Raw genomic sequence first — 23,870 nt, forward strand, 5'->3', positions numbered from 1 at the left:
ATCATCTGTTCACATGAATGGACACAGATGGATGGTAGGTGATCAAGGACATTTTCACATCTAATAAAGTGGTACATATTTGTTAGGGGTGCCACCAAATTAAAAAGATAGACCTGTTAACTTTCTAGAGATAAATCTGTTCAACGTCCTCTGATGTTGAACTTGTGGTGTAACTGTTTGACCATTGAGTGAAACTGACCTGAGAGTTTCCAGTGTACAGTGTGGATTCTCCAGTCCAGCAGAGAGCAGCTTCACTCCTGAATCCTGCAGGTCATTGGTACTTAGGTCCAGCTCTCTCAGACTAGAGGAGTTGGAGCTGAGAACTGAGGCCAGAGCTTCACAGCATCTCTCTGACAGATGACAGCCACGCAGCCTTCACACAATAAACAGAACATGTTAGGATCTGCAATTAATGTTCAATTTGAAAATTGTTTTTAGACATGTTTTATTAGTTTAAATGAATGTCAATACAGAAGATCTTCAAAATATAACTTACTTAGAGCTCAGATAACTAAAGCATCATCAAAACTCCAAAAAATGTCCCTAAAGTTCTAATAAGAATCTGTTATTAAACTTAACTAAACAACTCTAAAGTCCACCTTACTGTCTGACTAGATGGTTATGAGTAGAATAAGAATGTAAACATACACCTTATACTAGCATTAACAAACTGAACCCAATGTACACCTTTTACTGTCATGGCAACACAAATAGAGTGAGATACGGTCTATTTGATAAGATGAGTGGAAATGGCGCTGCGATGCACGCAAACTGCCAAGGTTTAGTTCGGTGCTGAGTTAAAGCGTGGCTGTATTGCAGTGCCGGTGTGATCGCTCTATGGGGAAACACGACCAACTTAAGTTCCCATGAAGACACACTGCTTTAATCTGAAAACTAAAACAATGATTTGTACTTTGTGCAAAGTTTCATTGAAATGTAACCGCAGCACTAGCACTATTCAAGAGCCTGTGAAGAAATGCACTATTCTGGATGACCCAGAGAAGAAGATAAATCCTATTTGGAGTATATTATCCAATCAACATTTTTATTAGTAGGTATTTGATTGAGGAGGAGGAGAATTTTTGTATTTTTCTACTGATTGCTTTGACAATGCAACATTAAAAGTTACTAACGGTGGGGCCCAGGGCCCCACTGTTAGTAACTTGTGGGGCCCTGGAACCCACTGTTAGTAACTTGTGGGGTGGCTCAGTCTACTTCAGTTACTAACAGTGGGGCCCTGGGCCCCACTGTTAGTAACTTGTGGGGCGGCTCAGGGGGGCCCAAGGGCCCCACTGTTAGTAACTTGTGGGGCGGCTCAGTTTACTTCAGTTACTAACAGTGGGGCCCAGGGCCCCACTGTTAGTAACTTGTGGGGCCCTGGACCCCACTGTTAGTAACTTGTGGGGCGGCTCAGGGGGGCCCAAGGGCCCCCCTGAGCCCTTGGGCCCGGTGTGCCCGTGCAGTAATCCACCCATGCCTATCAGTGCTTACGTTAATTTGTAAAGTGGGAGGTCCTGAAGCGCAGAGGTGGGGTGGATCTGACAACTCAAAACGGGGGTTAGAGGTAGGCAAGGCCAGGCAAGGCAAGGCAACTTTATTTATATAGCACTTTCCCTACACAAGGCAGACTCAAAGTGCTTCACATATGAACATTGTCCTACAATAAAAGAAAATCATAGATAAGTAAAAGAAAACATATGCAAAGAAATTAGTAATCCTCTCTCTCTGCTATCAGATCATGTATCTTTCTTGTAAAAATAGAGGCAAAGTTAAAAAGCATTTTAGAAAGTGCCATTTATTTAAGATTTAGCAGAAAGCTAAAGCAAACATAAAAGTCTTCAGTCTTGTTTTAAAGGTGGTCAGAGTTGGGTCAAGACTTAAATCCTCAGGAAGTTTATTCCAGCTATTTGTTGCATAGTAACTAAATCCTGCTTTCCAATGTTTTGTTTACTCTGGGGATAATTAACAGATTGGTATCAGAAAATCTTACTGGTCTAGAAGGCTTATGTAGTCGAAGCATATCAGTTAAATATTTTGGCCCCAAACCATGTAGGGATTTATAGGTTAGCAACATGATTTTAAAATCAATTATTTGACCTACAAGAAGCCAATGTAACGATTTAAGAATTGTTGTAATCTGTTCAAAGTTTTTGGTCTTTTTGTAGAACTCTAGCAGCAGCTAGAGTTCGTGTGCCCGCCCGGCACGGGCGGGCACATTCACGAGGATTCGCAGCGCGACAAATTCGCTCGAGTTGAAATATTTCAACTTTGCCGCGACATACGCGTGATGACAGCCAATCAGCATTCCACAACGTGGCCGCTGAGTGACATGCGTAACGTAAGGGGCCTTACGGTTCAAGCCGGGGTGAACCGCAGCATGGAGGAGAAAGTGATTGTTGCCGTTTGCGACTCCCGGAGCTCAATATATATAACAGTATATCATATAATATAATTTTGTATATAATACTACCGCCCAAAGCTCTTTCCGCCTCTGGATGGCCGTACCGCGGGGAGCTCTCGTAGGGATTGGATTTTGCGGGGACTCGATTTTGCGGGGTTTGTTTACCGGCGTTGCGATGATTACTGGTCTTGTGTGTTCCAACGGTTTATCTATCCAATAAATCGCTGTCTAATCAATACATCATTCACTGCCTCTTCCGTGGTCATTACAATATTATGAAAAGACTGGGTCTCTCCCTCTTCCACAACATGCAATGGTGGTTATCTTCTCGGCCATGGTTGAGAATGAATTGGCATGAAGCACAGTTGCTGGTAAAAGATGTGGCGTGAAAAATTCGCCTGACAAAACTTGCACAGAGACAGATTATGATTTGTCCCACGACAAAACTTGGGCGACAACGCGAACGGGTGGCAAATATGTATTTTGGTGTGAATGCAGCATAAGGAGACCATTGCAGTAATCAAGCATACTAGTGATAAAGGCTTGTACAAGTTTGTTTAAGTTTTCGGTGGACATGAGCCCTCTAAGTCTTGCTACATTTTTAAGGTGATAATATGCAGATTTTGTAACTGATTTGATGTGACTGTCGAAATGTTAATCCGAATCCATGATAACCCCTAGATTTCTGGCTTTGATTGAGGTTTTCAAGGACAGAGAGAGAAGGTGTTGGGTTACTTGAAGCCTTTCCGTTTTAGAACCAAATACAATTATCTCAGTTTTGTCCTCATTTAGTTGAAGGAAATGTCGGCACAACCAGTCTTTCACTTGCTCAATGCACTGGCACAGCAGATCTATGGGCCGATAGTCATTTGGTGATGGTGATACATAGATTTGCGTGTCATCAGCATAGCAATGATGGTCAATATTGTTTATTTGCATGATTTGCCCAAGTGGGAGCATGTAGATATTGAATAAAGAAGGTCCTAAGATCAAACCTTGTGGGACTCCACATGTCACGTTGGTTGATACTGATACAAAGTCGCCAATGGAAACAAAGTAGTTCCTATTTTGTAGGTAGGACCTGAACCAATTTAAGACTGTGCCTGAAAGCCCCACCCAGTTTTCTAACCTGTCCAAAAGTATTGTATGGTCTACAGTGTTGAAGGCAGCACTGAGGTCTAGTAGCATTAGTATTGAGGTTTTGCCAGAGTCTGTTTTAAGAGGGATGTCGTTTACAACTTTAACAAGGGCGTTCTTGGTGCTGTGAAGCGGTCGAAATCCTGATTGGAAGGTTTCATAGTAACCAGTTGATGCCAGGAAGTGATTAAGTTGCTGGAGGACAACTTTCTCAATGATTTTACTTATGAAGGGTAGATTTGATATTGGTCTAAATAGAGGTTTAATTACTGCAGTTTTCAAGGCTTATTTCAAATTACCTGACTGGAGAGAGTTGTTAGCTATTTGCAATGTGTCTATTGCTAGGCAGTCAAAAACATTCTTAAAGAGGTTGGTAGGTAAAGTATCAAGGCAACAGGTGGATGGCTTTAATTGTGTCACTGTTTCCTCAAGAGTTTTAGAGTCTATAACATTAAAGGGGTAGTTCGGAATTTTGGACATAGGGCCTGATTCCCAAGTGAGCATTGGTATTCTATATCACTGGAGATAGTTTTCAACACATTTCATACAGTCCTTCTAGTTGCAGAGTTCGCTCGTGCTAGGCTAGCGCACGTCAACGGGCAATGCTAGCCTGCTATTAAAAACAGTCTTACCCACTCCACAGTACACCCGAGTTAAATCAATTATAACGACACACTATAAATCTAAATGTCTGTTTATAGAATAATGTTAGAAATAAAACCAACCTTGCATTGCATTGCATTTTGAGGGAATTGCGGGGTCTCAGCAGCAGTGTTTATATTCCTGTACGTAGGCTACGGCAGCGGCGGACTGATACCTAGGTTACCTGCCGCTGTCATTGCTACAAACGCAGAGTACAGTGAACAAAGGAATTATATAAGCGTATTCAATTAACAAGATACGCCCACGTTTGGAGGAGTTAGCGATGCATCTGCTTTTGAAGACGATTATGAGGAATTTGTTGTATCCAACGAACCGTACATGCACGAGCCGGTGTTTTGATGTCCAAGCCAGCAGCAACAAGCCACAGTTGAGTCCTTTCTGGATCTCGCACTGGAAATTGGTGGAAACTTTGTGGTGCCCATCTGTACTGTTTATTTCTACAATTTCTAAAAGCACACTGAACCATCATGTTGCCTAGTCGTTCAATTGCGCTTCTGTCCCACGCTTCTCTGTTTACGTTCTTCTGTCGTGATTCGGTTACAAACCTAACCAGCGCATAGTAGAATTCCGCTTCTGCTGAGAAAGTAGTCCCTCGATGATTCATGCGATGCAAGGTTAGTTTTATTTCTAACATTATTCTATCAACACAGACATTTAAATCTATAGTCTGGCTTTATAATTGATTTACCTCGGGTGTACTGTGGAGTGGGTAAGACTGTTTTTAATAGCAGGCTAGCATTGCCTGTTGCCGTGCGCTAGCCTAGCACGAGCAAACTCTGCAACTAGAAGGACTGAATGAAATGTGTTGAAAACTGTCTCCAGTGATATAGAATACCAATGCTCACTTGGGAATCAGGCCCTATGTCCAAAATTCCGAACTACCCCTTTAAAGCATGCCATCATTGCCACGTTACTTTTGCCTGAATAGGGTGGTAGTCCAAGATTTTTGTCTGAAGTCGAGATATTGATGGTGCGTCAGACGCCTTCAATTTTATCAGTATAAAAAGCTGCAAACTCATTGCATTTCTGTGTGGAATGGAGATCAGGTGGAATTTGTGTCGGGGGGTTGGTCCGTCTGTCAACAGTTGCAAATAGGGTTTTTGCATTATTAATATTGGTTTTAATGATATTGGAAAAAATTGTTTCTCTAGCACTTTTTAAGTCAAAGTTGTAGGCGCAGAGGCTCTCTTTATAGTTATCATGGTGAAAATGAAGTTTTATTTTACACCAGATGTGTTTAACCTTCCTGCATTCTTTTTTCTGTGCTTTTACAGAAGCAGCTTTTCTCCAGGGTGCCTTTTGCTTTCCAGAAATCGTTTTAACCTTATAAGGTGCAATGACATCTATGAGTTTCAAACTTTCAAATTAAATTCCATCAGCAGAACACGGGTTGAGAGGTGGTTGCAAGGAGATGCCCTTTTTAAAAAGTGCATTAGAATGTTCATTGATATACCGTTTTTTGACAGCACTTGATTTTGTCTGTATGTTGGGAATAAAATATATATTAAAGAAAACTCAAATTGGTCAGACAGTGAAGGATCAGTCACAGAGAGATCAGAAACATTGAGGCCCTTTGTGATAACCAGGGCTAGAGTGTGCCCCTTACAATGAGTAGCCTCTATCACATGTTGAGACGGTTCAAATGTGTCCAATATGGTAAAACTTTTTTTTTGTACACTTCATCAGTAAGAAAATTGAAGTCAGCAGTTATAACTAGACAGTTAAAGTCTGTGGAGATGCTAGAATATAATTCAGTAAAGTTATCGAAAAAATTTGGTGAGTATGTGGTGGCCTGTCAACACAGCACAAAGGTATTCGAATGATGGAAAATCACCAAATAACATGTTTCCCCCCCCAAATATTTTTTTAAATATGGCAGCCACCCCTCCACCTCTTTTTCAAGATCTACATGCATCAAAAAAGTTATAGTTGGGAGGAGCTCTCTCTATCAGAAAGGTTGCACTTGTAGCGACCCTGGGACATTTAAATAGTTTGTGTGTTATGTGTTGCATTGTATTTCCGTTATGCCAGTTGTTCTATGTGCATGTATTGCAATGTTCTTCTTGTCAATCAGTGTGGGGGCGAATCATTAGGTCAGCTGGGGGAGGGCCTTGGAAGAACAGGAGGGTGGGGGCTTGCACGTTGGAGGGACCGTGTTGGGGTTTGCCCGGGTAGCGGGGGTTTGTTTTGTGTGGGACTTCTGCCGTTGATTACGCGTTTCAGTGACCTGGTTTTTGTAACAATAAAAGTTCCTTCAAATACTCATGACTGGACATCGTTATGTCACCGGCGAGGTCATTACACACTGTTATTTTGTTCCAGCCATGTTTCAGTTAAAAACATAAAATCCTGTTTAAAAGTGGTAATAAAATCATTAACTTAAAATGATTTGTTATTAAGAGACCTTAAGATTAGGTAGACCCATCCTGATGATGTTGTTGATAGGCTTTAAGGTTGTTTTTGGTTTGGAGGCAATAGGTATGAGATTTGTGAGGCTAGCAGTGTGTCTAATGCCGCTTTTCCACTGCATGGTACCAGCTCGACACGACTCGACTCGACTCAGCTCGCATTTTTTGCGTTTCCACCGCGAAAACATGGTATCTGGTACCTGAAGTGGCTGCTTTTTCTAGTACCGCCTCGCTCTAGGTTACAAGCGAGCTGAGCCGATGCTAAAAGGTGACGTCGGCAGACGGCCGGCCACTGATTGGCCAGAGAGTGTGACGAAGTCACGAGAGCGACATGGCAACCATGCTGGTAACAGCCATAGCAGCGCTGCAGCCAACATATTCCACTTCTTCAACTTCTTCAACATGGCAGCTAATAATACGAACACGAATACCATCGCATCGATGTCCTCCATTGTTGTTATGTGGGTTCTGTCCATGTGTGGGTTGCGTAGGTGTTGTTTGCGTCGCGTACAAAAATACGTCACGGCCCTTTCGCGCAGCCGACCCCGCCCACGTCCAGGAGGTACTATTTGCGGTGGAAAAGGACCTGTGCTGCTACCGTGTCGAGTCGTGTCGAGTCGTGTCGTGTCGAGTCGAGCTACATGTGCGGTGGAAAAGCGGCATAAGTTTCCCTTTGTTTACTCTCTTAGTGGTTACAGCAGGAATGCAAAAGTTGCCATGTTTTGACGTAGGCAACCTTGGGTTCAGCAGATTATGCGAAACTTCCTTTATATTGTGTCTACGGCTGAACCATTTTTTGTCTCAGTAATACTCAGGACTTCTATCAATACAGGGGGGGGAGGCTGGGGCTCCTTCCGCTTGGGTCAGTGGCGGCTGGTGGTCAAATATTTTGGTGAAGCAAACCCTGTTGACCGACGCACCGAAACAAGCGCACACCTAACCCCCCACCCCTGGGTAACATAACTGGAAAGGAAATATATCCAGCCTACCTTTTCTTTCCCTAAACTGTTCACCTCCAATTCCTGCTGTAGTGCATTCTGATGTCCTCTCTCTCCTGTTCTTCCCTCCAGACAATTAGGGTTAAATCACTAAACAATATGAAAGTACATAAGTTATTGTAACGATGTTACATAGAGTTGTTCCGGTTCCAGCGTGTTCCGGCTCAAATAGTTATTTACGAGGTACTGTATTGTTTACTTCAATTAATAGATTGGGCCCTATTTTAACGGTCTGAACGCAAGTGAGAAGCGCCAAGCTCAAGTAGCTTTATGGGCGGTTCTATGGTGATGTTGCTATTTTACCGGCGCAAAAATTACTCTTGCGCCTCGCGCAAATCTAAAAAGGGTTTGTCTGAAGTAGCCTAATTACCCGTAGGTGTGGTTTGGGCGTAACGTGCAATAAACCAATGAGAGTGCCAGCTCCCATCCCCTTTAAGAGCCATGAGCGCATTTGAATCTGACGAGTTGATATTTTGACAGCGTGTCTGCAGTCTAAGATGAGACACATGCACATGAATTCCAAACTTCAAATGGCTCAGTTTATGCCTCCCCATATTATATGTGTAATATACATTGGCCTGGGCATTGGATGGACGCACACACGCGCGCCCGTATTCATTAATTATTTTACACATACACACACTTCATTCATTCTTTTTAACACTCACTCGTGATAAAACCATGTCTTCTCACGATCAAATACTCATCAATCCTAAAAGTTATGGGCATGTACATGATGTCTGTGTCAAGAAAATATGTGTTTGCTGTACAGTTTGCAGATGCATTGATTTAAAATAACAACTTATTAACGCTGTATCAGCTGTTCTTTCCCAAATAATTTACCAAGAATGTGTGGCTAGGTAGATGAGAGAAGCAAAGTGTATGCGCAAGTTGCACAAGCAACATTATATATGCGCCCTTAAAATAGCATCTGGACAACCCTCCACTGACTTCAAACCAGGTATTTCCTGGTTTGTGGCACAAGTGGTTTCTGAAACTGCAAGATAGCACCAGGGAATGTTTGCACCAGAACACGCCTCCTCCTTTCGCCGAACCTCCCCTTGGGGCGCAAGATCATTCCCTAATTTACCGAAACGTGGCGCAGGAGGGAAAAGAACGCTCTGCGCCAGTTGCAAACTAGCAACGACACATGCGCCAATGATTAAGTCAATTGCGCCGGATGCAAGATAGGGCCCATTGTTGTGGGTCACAAAGCTGTGTTGTTAAATTGTCCCTTTATTTTAACTTAACATTTAAAAGCATAAGTGAAGTAACCACCCGTCTAGGCCACAAGATAACATGCCTAACCTATCTCTCACCTTGTAGTTAAATTCTGCCCTCCTGGTCATCCTGGTGAAGTGGTCAATAACTCATATACCAACTGGGAGTTCCTTCTAAGGATTTAACTGTTCTCCTTTCAATTGCAACAAAAGCCAAGTTTCGCAGACGCTCCTGTCCTATGGTAGCCTGGCTCCGCCCGCCTAAGTACTTCCGCTCAATTTGAATTTCCCTTCAGTACTAGGTCTGGACCTGCTGTATGTAATTTGGTTTTCTGGGGGCGCCCAATCAGCGAACAGAGGGCGTGTCTGAGAACAATGACGATAAAGTCGTGCGCCAGTTTGAGTTGTTGTTGTAGGTCGGTAGTTGATTTACAATGTGCAATTTTTCCCTGATGAATTAAATTCGACGAACAAAACCTGCAGCTGTCGTTGACGGACATTTTCGTGCAGACGCGCAAGGTGTTTGGTTTGTGTACAACCTGCGCGTGATTCCCAACCAAACGTTAGCGATTGGTTATGGCAGATCCAGAGTGGCACTGGGCAGATCCAATTATTTTAAACTTCAACAGACACCCACCTTCAAGTGAGTTAACGTTTGTCAATTGATTAGGTCCAGACTCTCTGTACAAATGAAATGAAATGAAGTGAAGTACGAGTGTCTGGTAGAACCAGGCTAGTCCTATGGTATTGCGTGTGTACGTTTTAAGACGTTTTAGATATGAAAAACTTCTCTCCACACCAGCAGATGTCACTCCTATTGTAGCAATTAAGCACAATAGCCAATAAACCTCTGACATAACTTTCGCAAGTCCACCCTGCTTGAAAAATGCAATGAAGTCACAAAGTTGAACCTTTCCAGTGTGAAAATCCCTGTCTTAATATAGAACTTGCAAAACTGCCTTTAATCTGTCTGATTTAAACAACTGGCCATATCCCTTCAACAAGCAGTCAAATGCCTCAGTTGGAAAGGTATCCAACTGACATTTCTTGAAATGAAGCTGAATTGAGCAGTTGAAGAAAAACCCTGGTTCTCAATGTTAGCAAAGCGTGTTGTGATTTGATCAATGAGTTTGTTCAACACAGCCATGTACACTCCTTTGTAACACTCTTTTGGTTCTGGACCACGGTGTCTTTTCCTTGGATTCTGTGCTGGATCATAGGTCATATCAACAGCCTTTTCATAGATGGCACAAAATGACACCTCTGAAGTCTTCTCTGTGATAAAGGACAGAAGAGCGTTAACCCTTGCTTTTTAGAAAACCACATCTGCAGCTCTATGTTGTAAAATGTTGAAAACAACCTCTGTTTCTGCCAGAACCTGATTCTATGTCGGCAACATGAAAATAAATTAAAAATCCTCCAAATCTTTCATGATTCCATCTGCTCTATTTATTGTGTCATCATCATCACCACTCTGAACCATCCTGTCAAAAACGTCAAGTAATTTATCATAATTGTTTGCAACAGTGCCAACAATTCTTGATGTAAAGTTCCACCGGGTAGGGGCATTTCTAGGAAGGCGGGGACAATCACTCTCCTCCAAATACATCATTCTCTTAGGCCACGTTTACACGAAGGGAAAACGCAGATATTTCCACACGGTTTGGCCTCTCATTTACACGAAAACTCAGTTTTTATCACAGAAAACGATCATTTCTAAACAGGGTTTTAGGTTCTGAAGCGTCACATTATGCGCCAGGAAATGCTTAACGTCATATGAGCGCCCAATGTTTACAGTTTGTTTGCTACAGGAAGACGCTTGTGTTATTCGTTGTTGTTGATTCTGAGGATTCTGATTGGCTTGCATGGCTTTTTTCCTTCTCCCTACACTGCCGCCCATAGGTTTGGCATAGTTATAATGGCGCTTGACGGCGTATTTATGCGTTTTGATGTAAACGACAACTTTGAAAACGGAGGGGGGGAAATATTTGTTTCTATAAATACCCTGCTACGTATAAACGTGGCCTTAGTTGACCTGGTGAAAAGATTGAGCACAAGATTGAGCCGGTGAGCATAACAGTGAACAAACTGCGCGTATGGAGCAACAACTTTTACTTTGGCCTGTAAGCCATTAAGAGATGATGACATGACAGCTGCTCCATCATACGTTTGACCAACAAGTTTGTTTCTGTAATCATAAACTGCCATTTCACATTTTTTTAAATAGCATCTCTGCCATCTGACACGTCAAAGAATCTGAGAAAACGTTCATGGATCACCCCAGCAACATCAACATACATATCTCACGATAATGGACAGCTGCCTACTACATGAAATATCAGTAGTCTCATCAACCTGCCACGAGAAAAACGGTGCTTTGACTATTTCGCGTTTAATCTCCTCTTGAATGACAGCTGGAACAGATTCAATCAGATCGTTCTGAATCGTCTTTGACATTCCCGAAAAAGCAGTAGATTACTCTAAATTGGAAGACAAGGCCTCGTCATAACGGGCGACCACATCAGCAAACTCTATGTAGTTGCCTTTATTGTCAGAAACTGCACTTTCATCATGCCCTCTAAAAGCAAGCTCCTTGCGTCGCAAAAGCGTGGTTGTATCAATCAACCTTCGCAGAACTTCACGGTTCTTCCTCACATTCTCATTGTGCTGTGTTAGCTGGATTCAAACACCTTCATTGATTTGTTAGCCAGTTGACCTTGTCATACATGGAGCAATTGAAATTTCTCATTACCGTAGCACCAACGAGCTGTGTTATTTTCACAGGAGGGTTTGGTCTGCCCTTTACTTTCACTCGTAATTTGTCCTCATATGAAAATTACTGAAAATAATCCTGTAAGATGAACGCAGTCAACGATGTTTATCCCCCTATACACTGGTAGTCCGATCCATCTTGCACCTGAGCTAGCGGCTGCTAGCAAAAAACCCTAACCCTAAACAACACTAACCCTAAACAACTAAATCCTCACCTACACAGAAAAAAAGATGTATCTTATTAAATGATTATTCAACAAATTACGTATGTGTTCGTCAGTCGTCACTGTCAAAGTCAGTACACGATAGCTGTCCAATGAAGGCGGTGACTGGCCAGAGTGTTGTGTCAATCATAATCAAGTGACGGAAGTGCAAAATTCTAACCTATCGGTCACTGCTTCACGGGTGGGACTTATCTGCCATAACGATAAATTGAAACAGAAAGACGAGCCGCTTGGGGTTTCACTCGATTTACATTGAAGTCAATGGGAAAATATAGTATCTATTGTGGTGAAGCAAAAGGAAAGTCTCATTCACTGTAATTACCTGTTCCACCGTGGGTGGCACTGTTGTCACAGAATTGATTTTAGGAAAACAGCTAGTCTTAGTGACTGTATTTCTGTTCCAAAGCACTGAAAATGGGATTATTGTCAGATTTTATTATTTTTATGTCTTTTACTTTTCTTTGGTGAAGCACTGCTTCAACTGTAGTCTTATAGAAGCCTCCACTGACTTGGGTGTTATCACTCTGTGGCCATGACGTGGTGATGCTATCATTGACACAAATACAAGTTTGATGCCAACATATTCCAGTTCCTTAAATTCAGCTGGAAAATCACAAAGGGAGGAGACAGTGGAGCTGGAGCTGTTGTTGTGGCTATGGGAGAGATGAGGCTCACGATGAGGTCATCGTTGATGGGTAGAGTGCAGAGGAGGGGGGTGGCCGTTCCTCGCCAAGCCAGCATCAGCGATGGGGAAAGGGACGATGTCGATTGCTTTGGGCGGGCTGTTGTCTCTCTTCAAGGTCTGTGTTCTTTCTGCTATCTATGTGTCGGATGGTGGCAGAGAAGACGTGTGGGGGAGGCTGTAGTCTCGCTTCTTCTCAACCTTTGATCTGACTGTGGCCTGTGTGTCAGACCATGGCAGGGTAGATATGTGGGAGAGCGAGAAGAGAGGATTGTCCCCTAACAGTTTTGAGCCTAACCTGTTTGGGTGTAGGCCATCTGCTCTGAAAATATATTTGCACCCCCAAAACAAGTTGAAATTGTCAATAAAGCCCCTTCTTCTTTCACGTACATCCATTTTTATTTTAATTTCAGAACATGTAACACTGCACCGCATGGGTGGGAAATTTAAAAAAAATAACTACACTGCAACAATCGTTTTCACAAGCAGCAATTATCCATCAGTCTATTAAATTAAGCAGGATCAACAGATTGCTGCGTGCGCGCCGCGGTGCACCGGCTACGACATGCAAACTGCCGTGCACGGACAGTAATGTGCGCGCCGCGGTGAAAGGACCCGGACCACAAGGTGCACGCCTCAGCTTGTATTTTGGGTTAAACTGCGTTGCTTTGACACTGTCGATTAGACAAGTAACCATTATTTTACCGTTATATCAATCTAAATGAATCCACTTCCAAATATGGAGCATGTTAAAACTTAAACGTGAGATTTTACTGGGGAACAGCAGATCAACACTGAGGCACAGCAGATCAATACTGGGGCACAGCAGATCAATACTGGGGCACAGCAGATCAACACTGGTGCTCAGCAGATCTATACTGGGGCAGGTGCCACAGTAAAAGGGCTCTAGCAACGCCCATGACCTCATGTATGGACCGACAAGGCAAAGGAGGAGGAGGGAGGGGATGGTAGAGACAAAAACAGGATTTCGTTATTTTTACATTTTAATTTTAATTTTATTTTTGACAAAGGAGGTGCCAGAACATATTCACGTGTGTTCCGGCTCAAATGCATTCTGGCCCCTATGCATTCAAAACATTAACTTAAACTTATTTGAAGTGAGTGTATCTGTTCACATGAATGGACACAGGTAGGTGACCAAGGACATTTTCACGTATAATAAAGGGGTGGACATTTGTTAGGGTGCCACCAAATTAAAAAGATAGTAGCCAGAATGTGTCTTGAGCCCTGAGACGACATTGTTTACTTATTCAGACCAGTTAACTTTCTGGAGGTAAATCTGTTCAATGCCCTCTGATGTGGAACTTGTGGTGTAAGTGTTTGACCATTTGACCGAGTGAAACTGACCTGAGAGTTTCCAGTGTACAGTCTGGACTCCCCATTCCAGCAGAGAGCAGCTTCACTCCTGAATCCTTCAGATCATTGGAACTCAGGTCAAGCTCTCTCAGACTAGAGGAGTTGGAGCTGAGAACTGAGGCCAGAGCTTCACAGCATTCCTCTGACAGACCACAGTCATTCAGCCTGCACACACAATAAACAGAACACGTTGAGAATTGTGATTAAAGTAACTTAGATCTTTTACTTTTAACTTAATGAAGGACTTATGTTGAAATCTTTAATTAGCGATGTTTTATGAATTTAACAAATATATACTAGTCAATACATTGACTTTTTATTGTAGGATTATGTATTTTATGTATTGCATTGTAATACATGTTATAGTACATCTACAGGATGTTTTGAATATTAGCGTTACAACCTGCGGCGGCGCAAGGGGGGGGGGGGGGGCTAGCGGGGGCTTAAGCTCCCCCTGAAAAAAGGCTGAGCCCCCTCCAAGCCCCCCCTCCCAAAGACCCAGTCCAAAAAATATGTTTTTAATAATAATGTGGAGAGCACACAGGAACGACCAGACGGGACACCAAGTTGAGAGAGTTTGCGACTCTCGTGGCTCATACTCCGCACGAACGTGAGAGAGACTTAATGTAAACACACCACACATACACACACCTGAAACACACATCCTTCGCCCACAACTACGACTGCCTCGTGCTGGCTGACTCTCCCAGGATCCGTTGTGGCACTTGACGACCAAGGCCGTGATCGCCACAATAATATAATAATATATATATATTTATTATTATATGAAGACATCAAACTGACTTATATGTAACAAAACTGAACTTTGAAATCATATTTTTCATTTGCGTAAGTGATGATGACTGTTGCTGCTTGTTGTGTGATTTGATTGGTTGATTCGTATCATAGTGTTGTGTGTTGTATTATTTGTTGCGTCCAAATGTATTAGCCCCTGCTATAAACAATCTAGCCACCCATAGCTTGCGCAATCATAATTCTTTGATTGCGGGTAGCGCTGCTACTATCATTTAGCTGGGCGATCTCAACAGTGAATAAAGTACTCTCCTCCTTTGTCTCTTCCCTCTCTCTCCTTTTCCCACTCACTCGTGACCTCTCACCCTTCCTCAACATGACCCTGAAGTCTCTTTATCAACACATCCTCTTGGTTAAACCCAAAGCGTCCATATAACCAAACTACTGAACTAGGTTGGGTTAAAATAGTGGGTTGTTACTAATTAACGTATATTTATCATTGTATCCCTCAAATCAATAATAACTTATCATACATATAGCTGCAGATTTAAATACAAATACAACTATTAATAAATAATGTTACAACAATATAAATTCTTGGCTTTCCTTATTTTATAATAAATAGAGCTTTTGAGTTTGACTTTTCAACCTGGTTACGCAATATAACATTGTGTATATTGAGATACATGTCATAAGGTAACCTCGAAAGATGTTTTCTATGTTATCATAAATTTTACATTCTACTATTGTATATTATATATTTTGTATATTGTGATATATGTTATTATTAGCAGTGGTGTAGTCTACGTGATACACAGGTTTACGCCGTATACCCACTAGGAACACACCAGGATTTGCATATTATTAGTTAACTTACAGAGATGTTTTGGACGCTTTGACCACTGGCAGCAGCCTCAGAAGTCCCTCCTCTGAAGCAGAGTATTCCTTCAGGTGAAACACATCCAGCTCCTCTTCTGATGACAGTAAGATGAAGACCAAAGTTGACCACTGAGCAGGAGAGACATGTGTTTCGAAGAGACTTCCTGATGTCAGGGACTGTTGGATGTCCTCCACTAGAGAACGGTCATTCAACTCATTCAGACAGTGGAACAGATTGATGCTTCTCTCTAGAGAGAGATCTCCACCTATCTTGCCCTTGATGTAAGACACGGTTTCCTTGTTGGTATGCGAGCTACTAGCTACTGTCTGTCTCAGCAGATCTTGTAGGAGAATCTGATTGGGCTCCAGAGTGAGGCCCAGGAGGAAGCGGAGGAACAAGTCCAGGTGTCCGTTCTTACTCTCTAAGGCCTTATCCACAGCACTCTGGTAGAGGAGGAGGAGTTTATCATCACCGGAGGTTGGTTGTTCTTCTAAGAGCAGATTGACACCAGTATGGATGAAGGACCACAATACATAAAGGGCAGCCAGAAACTCCTGGAGGCTCAGATGGACAAAGCAGAACTCCTTGTCCTGGTACAGCACACACTTGGTGTCGATCTGGGTGATCAATCCTGAGTACACTGAGGCTTCGTGGCTATATTCTTTACACTCTGCCAGGTCTTTCTCGTAGAAGATCCGATTGCCACTCTCCAGCTGGTTAAAAGCCAGTTTTCCCAGTAAAACAATGATGTGCCTGCTCTGTGAACTCCAGTGTGGATCTGTTTCAGCTGTCAAACGATACTTCCTGTCCCCCTGCATGGACTGAACCCTCAGGAAGCGGCAGTATATCTGAGTCACGGCTTTGGGAGTCTCTTCTCCTATCTGGGATGTTTTGATGATGTCCTCCAGAACTGTAGCAGTGATCCAACAGAAGACTGGGATGTGACACATGATGTGGAGGCTTCTTGATTTCTTGACGTGGGAGATGATTGTGCTGGCCAGTGTCTCCTCTCTGAATCTCTTCCTGAAGTACTCCTCCTTCTGTGGGTCGGTGAATCCTCTGACCTCTGTCATCACGTCAACATACTCGGCAGGGATCTGATAGAGTGCCGCAGGGCGTGTGGTTATCCAGATGTGAGCAGAGGGAAGCAGGACGCCCCTGATGAGGTTTGTCAGCAGCACCTCCACCGAGGTGGACTTTGTGACATCAGTCCAGAACGGTGTGTATTGAAAGTCCAGAGGAAGTAGACACTGATCCAATCCATCCAAGATGAAGACAACTTGGAACCGGTCGTATCTGCAGATTCCTGCTTCTTTGGTCTCAATAAATAAGTGATGAAGAAGTTCCACCAAGCTAAACTCTTTCCCTTTCAGTAAATTCAGCTCTCTGAAAGTGAGGAGAAATGTGAAGTGTATGTCGTGGTTGGCTTTGCCTTCAGCCCAGTCCAGAGTGAACTTGTGTGTCAAGACGGTTTTACCAATGCCGGCCACTCCAGTTGTCATTATTGTCCTGATTGGTTTATCTTGTCCAGGTAGGGGTTTAAAGATGTCTCCACATTTGATCGGTGTTTCCTCCTTGACTGGTTTCCTGGAAGCTGTTTCAATCTGTCTGATCTCATGTTCCTGGTTGACCTCTCCGCTGCCTCTCTTTGTGATGATGATCTCTGTGTAGAACTCATTCAGAGGTGTTGAAAGTCCTGCTTTAGGGATTCCCTCAAACATACACCAGAACTTCCTCTTCAAATTAGACTTGATTATATGTTGGCACTCGACAGCAGCAGATCCTAAATGAGAAAAACAGAAGCCATCAATTAGTGGATGGTGGCATCAGTGGGAACATGTCAATTTTTCCTGTTTAATGATCAACTTCATGATATTTAGTGGCTTCATTACTTGTGGTCGGAGAAGATGGTCATGACAAAGACATGTTATGGATTCTAAATGTTTAGGACTATTTCGTAACAGCAATATGATTGTCTAATGATAGTAATAATGATAGTGAATTGGTGTAAAATGGCTAATATAACAAGATAGTGTTGCACCTCTTCCACTGAGTTATTCTGCTGTTGATCTACAGTTTATGTTTATTATTAATATTAATAATAATAATAATAATAAGAATATTCAATTGTATTTCAAGGCGCCTTTCATGACACCTAAGGTCGCCTTACAATTCATAAAACAATCTAGAGTCAAAAACAGCAAGAGCTGCATGGCCAACAGCATGATCAAAACAAGACATAAGACCCAAATAGGAGGGGGTAAGAACAGTGAGGAGACCCAGGAAGGAGGGGGTAAGACCAGCAGTGAGGAGACCCAGGTAGGAGGGGGTAAGAGCAGCAGTGAGGAGACCCAGGTAGGAGGGGGGAGAACAGCAGTGAGGAGACCCAGGAAGGAGGGGGTAAGAACAGCAGCACAACGGGGTTACGAGGAGAACCCACAGTAGGGGGTCATTACAGTGAGCAGGCCAGTGGGAACACATGTGTTTTGATTCCCCCACACTATCCCTACACATCTGGATCAAACCATTTAACCTGATACCCCCACTATAACCCAACATATCTGGATCAAATCATTTAAACTGATACCCCATATAACCCTACATATCTGGATCAAATAATTTAACCTGATACCCCCACAATAATCCTACATATCTGGATCAAACCATAGAACCTAATGCACCCACTATAACGCTAAATATCTGGATCAAACCACCTAACATGATACCCCCACTATAATCCTACATATCTGGATCAAACCATTGAACCTAATACACCCACTATGACCCTAAATATCTCAATCAAACCACTTAACATGATACCCCAACAGTAACCCTACATGTCTGGATCAAACTGAAATGGGTCTTACTGAGAGGTCACAACTATGAGACCCCACATTCTAATGGTCAATGAGCAAATCAATAATGTATACCTAAGGACAGAGTTTCCTGTATTCTCATCAAGGACATTAACATCATGTGTGGAGCAGAGCTGATCTCAGCATTTCTGAAACCTGTGCCACGGTATAAGAAGTCCTCGCATTAGACAATGCGTCTGACTTCAGCTTGCGCAGCTCTTGGAGCGACACAGGCTGTTATCCCATCCATTGGATCATTGTATTATATGTTTTTTTGTCTGTTGCATGATTGTTGAATGTTATTATTACCCAAATGTATGACAAACAAATGTGTGACCATAATAAGTTCGGATGACTCTTAATTCTACCCAGTTTGGTCAGTTTAGAGAGTTAAGATTGACGTGGTTCCGGAATTCCCACCACAAAACCATTTAACCGCAAAGAGTAAAGATTGTCTCCGAATTGAAGTTTGAAATGATTGAAAGTCTCACATTATTGCATTTAGTCTGAACAGAACAAATAATAATCTCCTACTGCTCTTCAAAATGAGTCTCTTACCACTCCGCAGTGTGTCGGCCAGTCCCTTCTGGTCCATGTCCATCAGGCAAAGCATTGTGATGTCCACCACTCCCTCAATGGCGCGCCTCCTCTGCTCCTCGTTCTTACCATCCACCTCCTCCTCCTGCCTCTGACTCTCTGAGCCTTGTGGGTAATCTGGGAAGAGATCCCTCCAAAGCTTCTTCAGCTCCTTGTCTAGAAAAGCGTGTGCGTTCTCCTCAGCCCTCTGGAACAAAACAAACATCAAGGAGAACTTTACTCTGAACTAACTGAGGACAAGAGATGCTTTCTAATGTTCATGTAGAGCTAAAGTCCAACAACTTGGTGGACATTTACAGACCTTGATCAGCTCTGGTTGATGTAACCTTTGACCTCTGGTGTCTGTGGAGAAAACACACAAACACACACATTTCAATGTCTTTATTTGTGTCCGCATTTATAAAATACATTGCAAGGGCACAAATATTTTCAGTTGCTTTTGATGCCCTACATCCTCTAAACATCATGTTGCAGTACTTGAGTCAAACATGCACAGAATAGACAATACGTACAAGCTTATTCAATCAACGTTGGTTGCACACACTCTGTTAACAGACAGAGAAAATCTATGGGTACAGAAAACACCTCCTCCTCCAAATATCTCGGCTGCCTATAATGGAGGAGATTGAGCAATATGTTGCAAGCTGCTTTGCTTTACATTTGGACAACCTCATAATTCTCAAGCCTCTGACCACCAGCCTGTGGACATGACCTAGGCTGCCGAAAATAAAAACGATGAGCTGGCATTTATAGCCTAAACGTATAATAGCTTGCACTAATGGTTGGTACTTAACTTGTTTAGTAAGGAAAGCTTCCTCTAAACTTGAGTTGAAAGTGCAACCAACTTCCCATAGGAAAACCTCGCTGCTATTCTCATCAATCACAATGACATCTGATGTATTTGCTGTTATACCTTGAAATACATGGGGGTCATTGCATTGAAACATTTCTGGTTTCACACATGAATGTTTGTAGAACAAAACAGAGGAATCAAACATGGGTGACACATCTTTGGTGATAATGTCAACAATTCGGTCATGCCTGGCTATGTATAGTCCTTGGTAAACATTACAGCCGTTTAAGATGTGGGATATTGACTTTATGGTCTGACACTGTCCATGGTGTAGACAGTGAGAGTCATGATTATTGGGATACCAGATGGACAGAATCAGTTTAGTTGGCAGCACCTGGAGGCGTGCCTTTACCGTAAAAATTAGGATATCCTCATCGATAGCTGCATTTTTTACAATCGAATGGGACACAGAGTGATCAGCTGACTGGAAGCAGGCAAGCTTCCCTTGCAGCCTCAGTCCTGTCCAGCGCTCCTTTCTCTCTTGCTCTCTGAGCGTTGGAAGGTGCGCGCGCGTGCCGATGGTGGGGAGCACGCTTGATGTTCCGTCACGGCTCACTGTAAACATTTATTGACAGGTCCGTGATCACAGACTTGGAGACGCTCACCGTCTTGTTGTCCACTCTTTTCAACACCAGGGAAACACCAGTCCAGTCACACAGGTCGTTCAGATCGGGCCAGTCAGAGTTTACACCAAATCCTGGCGCATTGTTGTCCAGTATACCACTGGGCTTCTTTTTAAACTCAAAGAAGCTGGGGAGGTCGCTCGTTTTCAAAGTCAAAGTCAAAGTCAGCTTTATTGTCAACACTTCACATGTACAAGATATGTGAGGGAATCGAGAAAACGTTTCCCCCTATCCCGCGGTGAACATATAAAAAGTGCACAGGCACAAACACAAATATACGAGACAACACTAAAAATAGACAAGATAGACAATGACATATAAAATATAGGAGTTCTGTATGAATAAAATAAGTAAAAATAATTGTGCAAAGAGGCAGTCAATACTGGCAGCAAAAAGTCATTTAGTAGTGCATTTTTTTAAGTAGATAAATAAATAAAAAATAATAATAGTAATAGTAATGGTGCAAAGACAGTTAGTCCACAGTGTAGCAAGGCAGAAAACAGGGGGGGGGGGTATTTCAGCTTACTGACAGCCCTGTTGATGTGGCTGAGGGGAGAGAGGGGAGAGAATTTAGTTTCCTGACAGCCTGGTGGATGAAGCTGTTTTTGAGTCTGGTGGTGCGGGCATGCAGGCTCCGATACCTACTTCCAGAGGGCAGGAGGGTGAACAGACTGTGAGCGGGATGGCTGGCCTCGCTCACAATCCTGGTCGCTTTGCGGGTGAGGCGAGTGCTGTATGTGTGTTGCATGGAGGGGAGTGGGGCACCGATGATCTTTGCAGCCGTGTTAACCACGCGCTGCGGGGCTTTCCTGCTGTATTCAGCGCAGCTCCCGCCCCACACGGTGATGCAGCTGAACAGGATGCTCTCAATGGTGCCTCGGTAGAATGTGCACATGATTGATGGGGGGGGCTCGTGCTTGCTTCAATTTTCGGAGGAAGTAGAGGCGCTGATGGGCTTTCTTCGACAGTGATGCAGTGTTGGTGGTCCAGGAGAGGTCGTCGCTGATGTACACCCCCAGGAATTTTGGGCCACTCACTCGCTCCACTGCCGCACCATCGATGATCAGTGGTGGGTGCTCAGTGTGGCGTCTCCTGAAGTCAACAACAATCTCCTTAGTTTTGCTGACATTCAGCAGGAGGTTGTTGTTGCTGCACCACATGGTCAGAAGGTTGACCTCCTTCCTATAGCTGGTCTCATCGTTCTTAGTGATGAGACCCACCAGAGTGGTATCATCCGAAAACTTCACCATGTGATTGGTGCTGTAGGTTGGTGTGCAGTCGTGAGTCAGCAGGGTGAAGAGCAGGGGCGAGAGCACACAGCCTTGGGGGGCCCCAGTGCTGAGTGTGATGCTGCTCGAGGTGTTATTGCCGATCCGTACTGTCTGTGGCCTCTCGCTGAGGAAGTCCAGCACCCAGTTGTAAAGCGAGGTGCTGAGCCTCAGCTGGACCAGTTTACAGATAAATTGTTGTGGGATGATGGTGTTGAATGCGGAACTAAGCATTCTGACGCATGAGTCTGTTGTGTCCAGGTGGGTGAGGGCAGGGTGGAGAGCAGAGCAGATCGCATCCTCGGTGGACCGTTTGGCTCGATAAGCAAACTGGTAGGGGTCTAGGGTGGCTGGGAGGGAGGACTTGATGTGTGACATAACTAGCCGTTCAAAACACTTCAACACGATGGGGGTCAGTGCAACGGGTCGGTAGTCTATGGCGACACATTAGTGCCATAATTCACTAATGTGATCAAAGATGCATTCGGGCGTATTATATTATTCCACACGCGTAGATATTAACTGCGAGCGCGCAAATGATCTCTGCGTGCGCGCAAATTACCTCTGCGCGCGCAAAACAGCCTCTCGCGAGCGCAAATGACCTCAGCGCGCGCAAAACAGCCTCTCGCACGTAACAGCCTCTTGCGAAAGATGTTTTTACGCTCGCTCGAATTTAATTTTGGCACTATGGGGGAGGGAACCAAGGCAGGGCAGGCTTTCCTATGATTGGCCGTTTCTGAAGCGCGATATTTGATTGACAGCCCTCCTCAGCCTACGGGCGGCACTAGCTCAGGAGGTAGAGTGGGTTGGCTGGTAACCGCAAGGTTGCTAGTTCGATCCCCGGCTCCTCCTAGCGTGTGTCGAGGTGTCCCTGAGCAAGGCACCTAACCCTAACTGCTCCCGACGAGCTGGCTGTCGCCTTGCATGGCTGACTCCGCTGTCGGTGTATGAATGGGTGATTGTGTGGCAATATTGTAAAGCGCTTTGGGTGGCCACTGGTTACAGATAAAAGCGCTATATAAATGCAGACCATTTACCATTTTTACCATTTCCTCTCATTCAATTCTGAATTGTACAGTAAATGGCTGAAACGATAGTTACGTATTGTAACTCTAGATTCTATGAGTATAGGCACAGCCTTTTAAGGCTATCGCTATTGGGTTATCCCTAGGCGTGAGCCGTAGCACTGAAAAATGTGTAATCCCCGACCACCAACAGCGTGGGCCTCAATTACGTCCGCGTGCGGCGTGCCTCAACGACGTCTGCCTTTCGCAGATATAGTCGGGCGCCGGCAGACGTTCTGCTCCCAATAAACAGCTTTTCTTCAGCTATTTAAAGGACAATGAGGCCGACACTTAAAAGGCTGCGCCTATACTCATAGAATCTGGAGTTACAATACGTAACTATCGTTTCAGCCATTTACTGTACAATTCAGAATTGAATGAGAGGAGGGCTGTCAATCAAATATCGCGCTTCAGAAACGGCCAATCATAGGAAAGCCCGCCCTGCCTTGGTTCCCTCCCCCATAGTGCCAAAATTTAATTCGAGCGAGCGTAAAAACATCTTTCGCGAGAGGCTGTTTTGCGCGCGCTGAGGTAATTTGCACGCGCGAGAGGCTGTTTTGCGCGCGCAGAGGTAATTTGCGCGCGCGCAGAGATCATTTGCGCGCTCGCAGTTAATATCTACGCGTGGGGAATAATATAATACGCCCGAATGCATCTTTTATCACATTAGTGAATTATGGCACTAATGTGTCGCCATAGTAGTCATTGAAGCAGGATGGAGCAGGTTTCCTTGACACAGGTATGATGATAGTGGCCTTGAAATGTGACGGAACTACAGCTTGCCTCAAAGAAATGTTAAAGACGTCAGTGAAGACATTCTTTAACTCCTCAGGTCCTTCAACACCCGGCCTGGAATGTTGTCTGGGCCTGTTGCTTTCCATGGATTGATAGTGGCGAATATCCTCTTCACACTGGCAGCGGACAGGCACAGAGCCTGATCGTGGGGAGGGGGTGGAGTTTTCTTTGGGCTTGTGTTGTTAGTTGCTTCGAACCGTGCAAAGAAGCTGTTGAGGTTGTTGAGCAGAGAGATGTTGTCATCGCAGATCTGTGGCGCGGGCTTGTAGTCCGTGATGGTCCGAATGCCCTTCCACAGGC

At 43.8% G+C, this 23,870-nt stretch overlaps 1 protein-coding gene across 2 annotated transcripts in view; it reads right to left on the minus strand.

Annotated features, from left to right (window-relative positions):
• Nucleotides 1–23,870, minus strand: part of LOC132455179 (NACHT, LRR and PYD domains-containing protein 3-like) — a 39,521-nt gene that overhangs the window by 6,808 nt on the left and 8,843 nt on the right. The window contains exons 1-4 of one of the 2 annotated variants that reach the window (XM_060048967.1): nucleotides 18,929–19,188; nucleotides 15,513–17,298; nucleotides 13,874–14,047; nucleotides 200–373 (exon numbers count right to left, since the gene is read on the minus strand). In XM_060048967.1, coding sequence (XP_059904950.1) covers nucleotides 200–373; nucleotides 13,874–14,047; nucleotides 15,513–17,298; nucleotides 18,929–19,172 — 2,378 coding nt within the window. In that variant the 5' untranslated portion in view covers nucleotides 19,173–19,188. Of the gene's footprint in view, nucleotides 1–199; nucleotides 374–13,873; nucleotides 14,048–15,512; nucleotides 17,299–18,928; nucleotides 19,189–23,870 lie in introns of those variants that run through there. The other variant, XM_060048968.1, reaches the window with a different exon arrangement.

This window comes from Gadus macrocephalus, chromosome 4 (assembly GCF_031168955.1).
Source record: "Gadus macrocephalus chromosome 4, ASM3116895v1".
In the NCBI taxonomy this organism is placed as follows: Eukaryota; Metazoa; Chordata; class Actinopteri; order Gadiformes; family Gadidae; genus Gadus; species Gadus macrocephalus.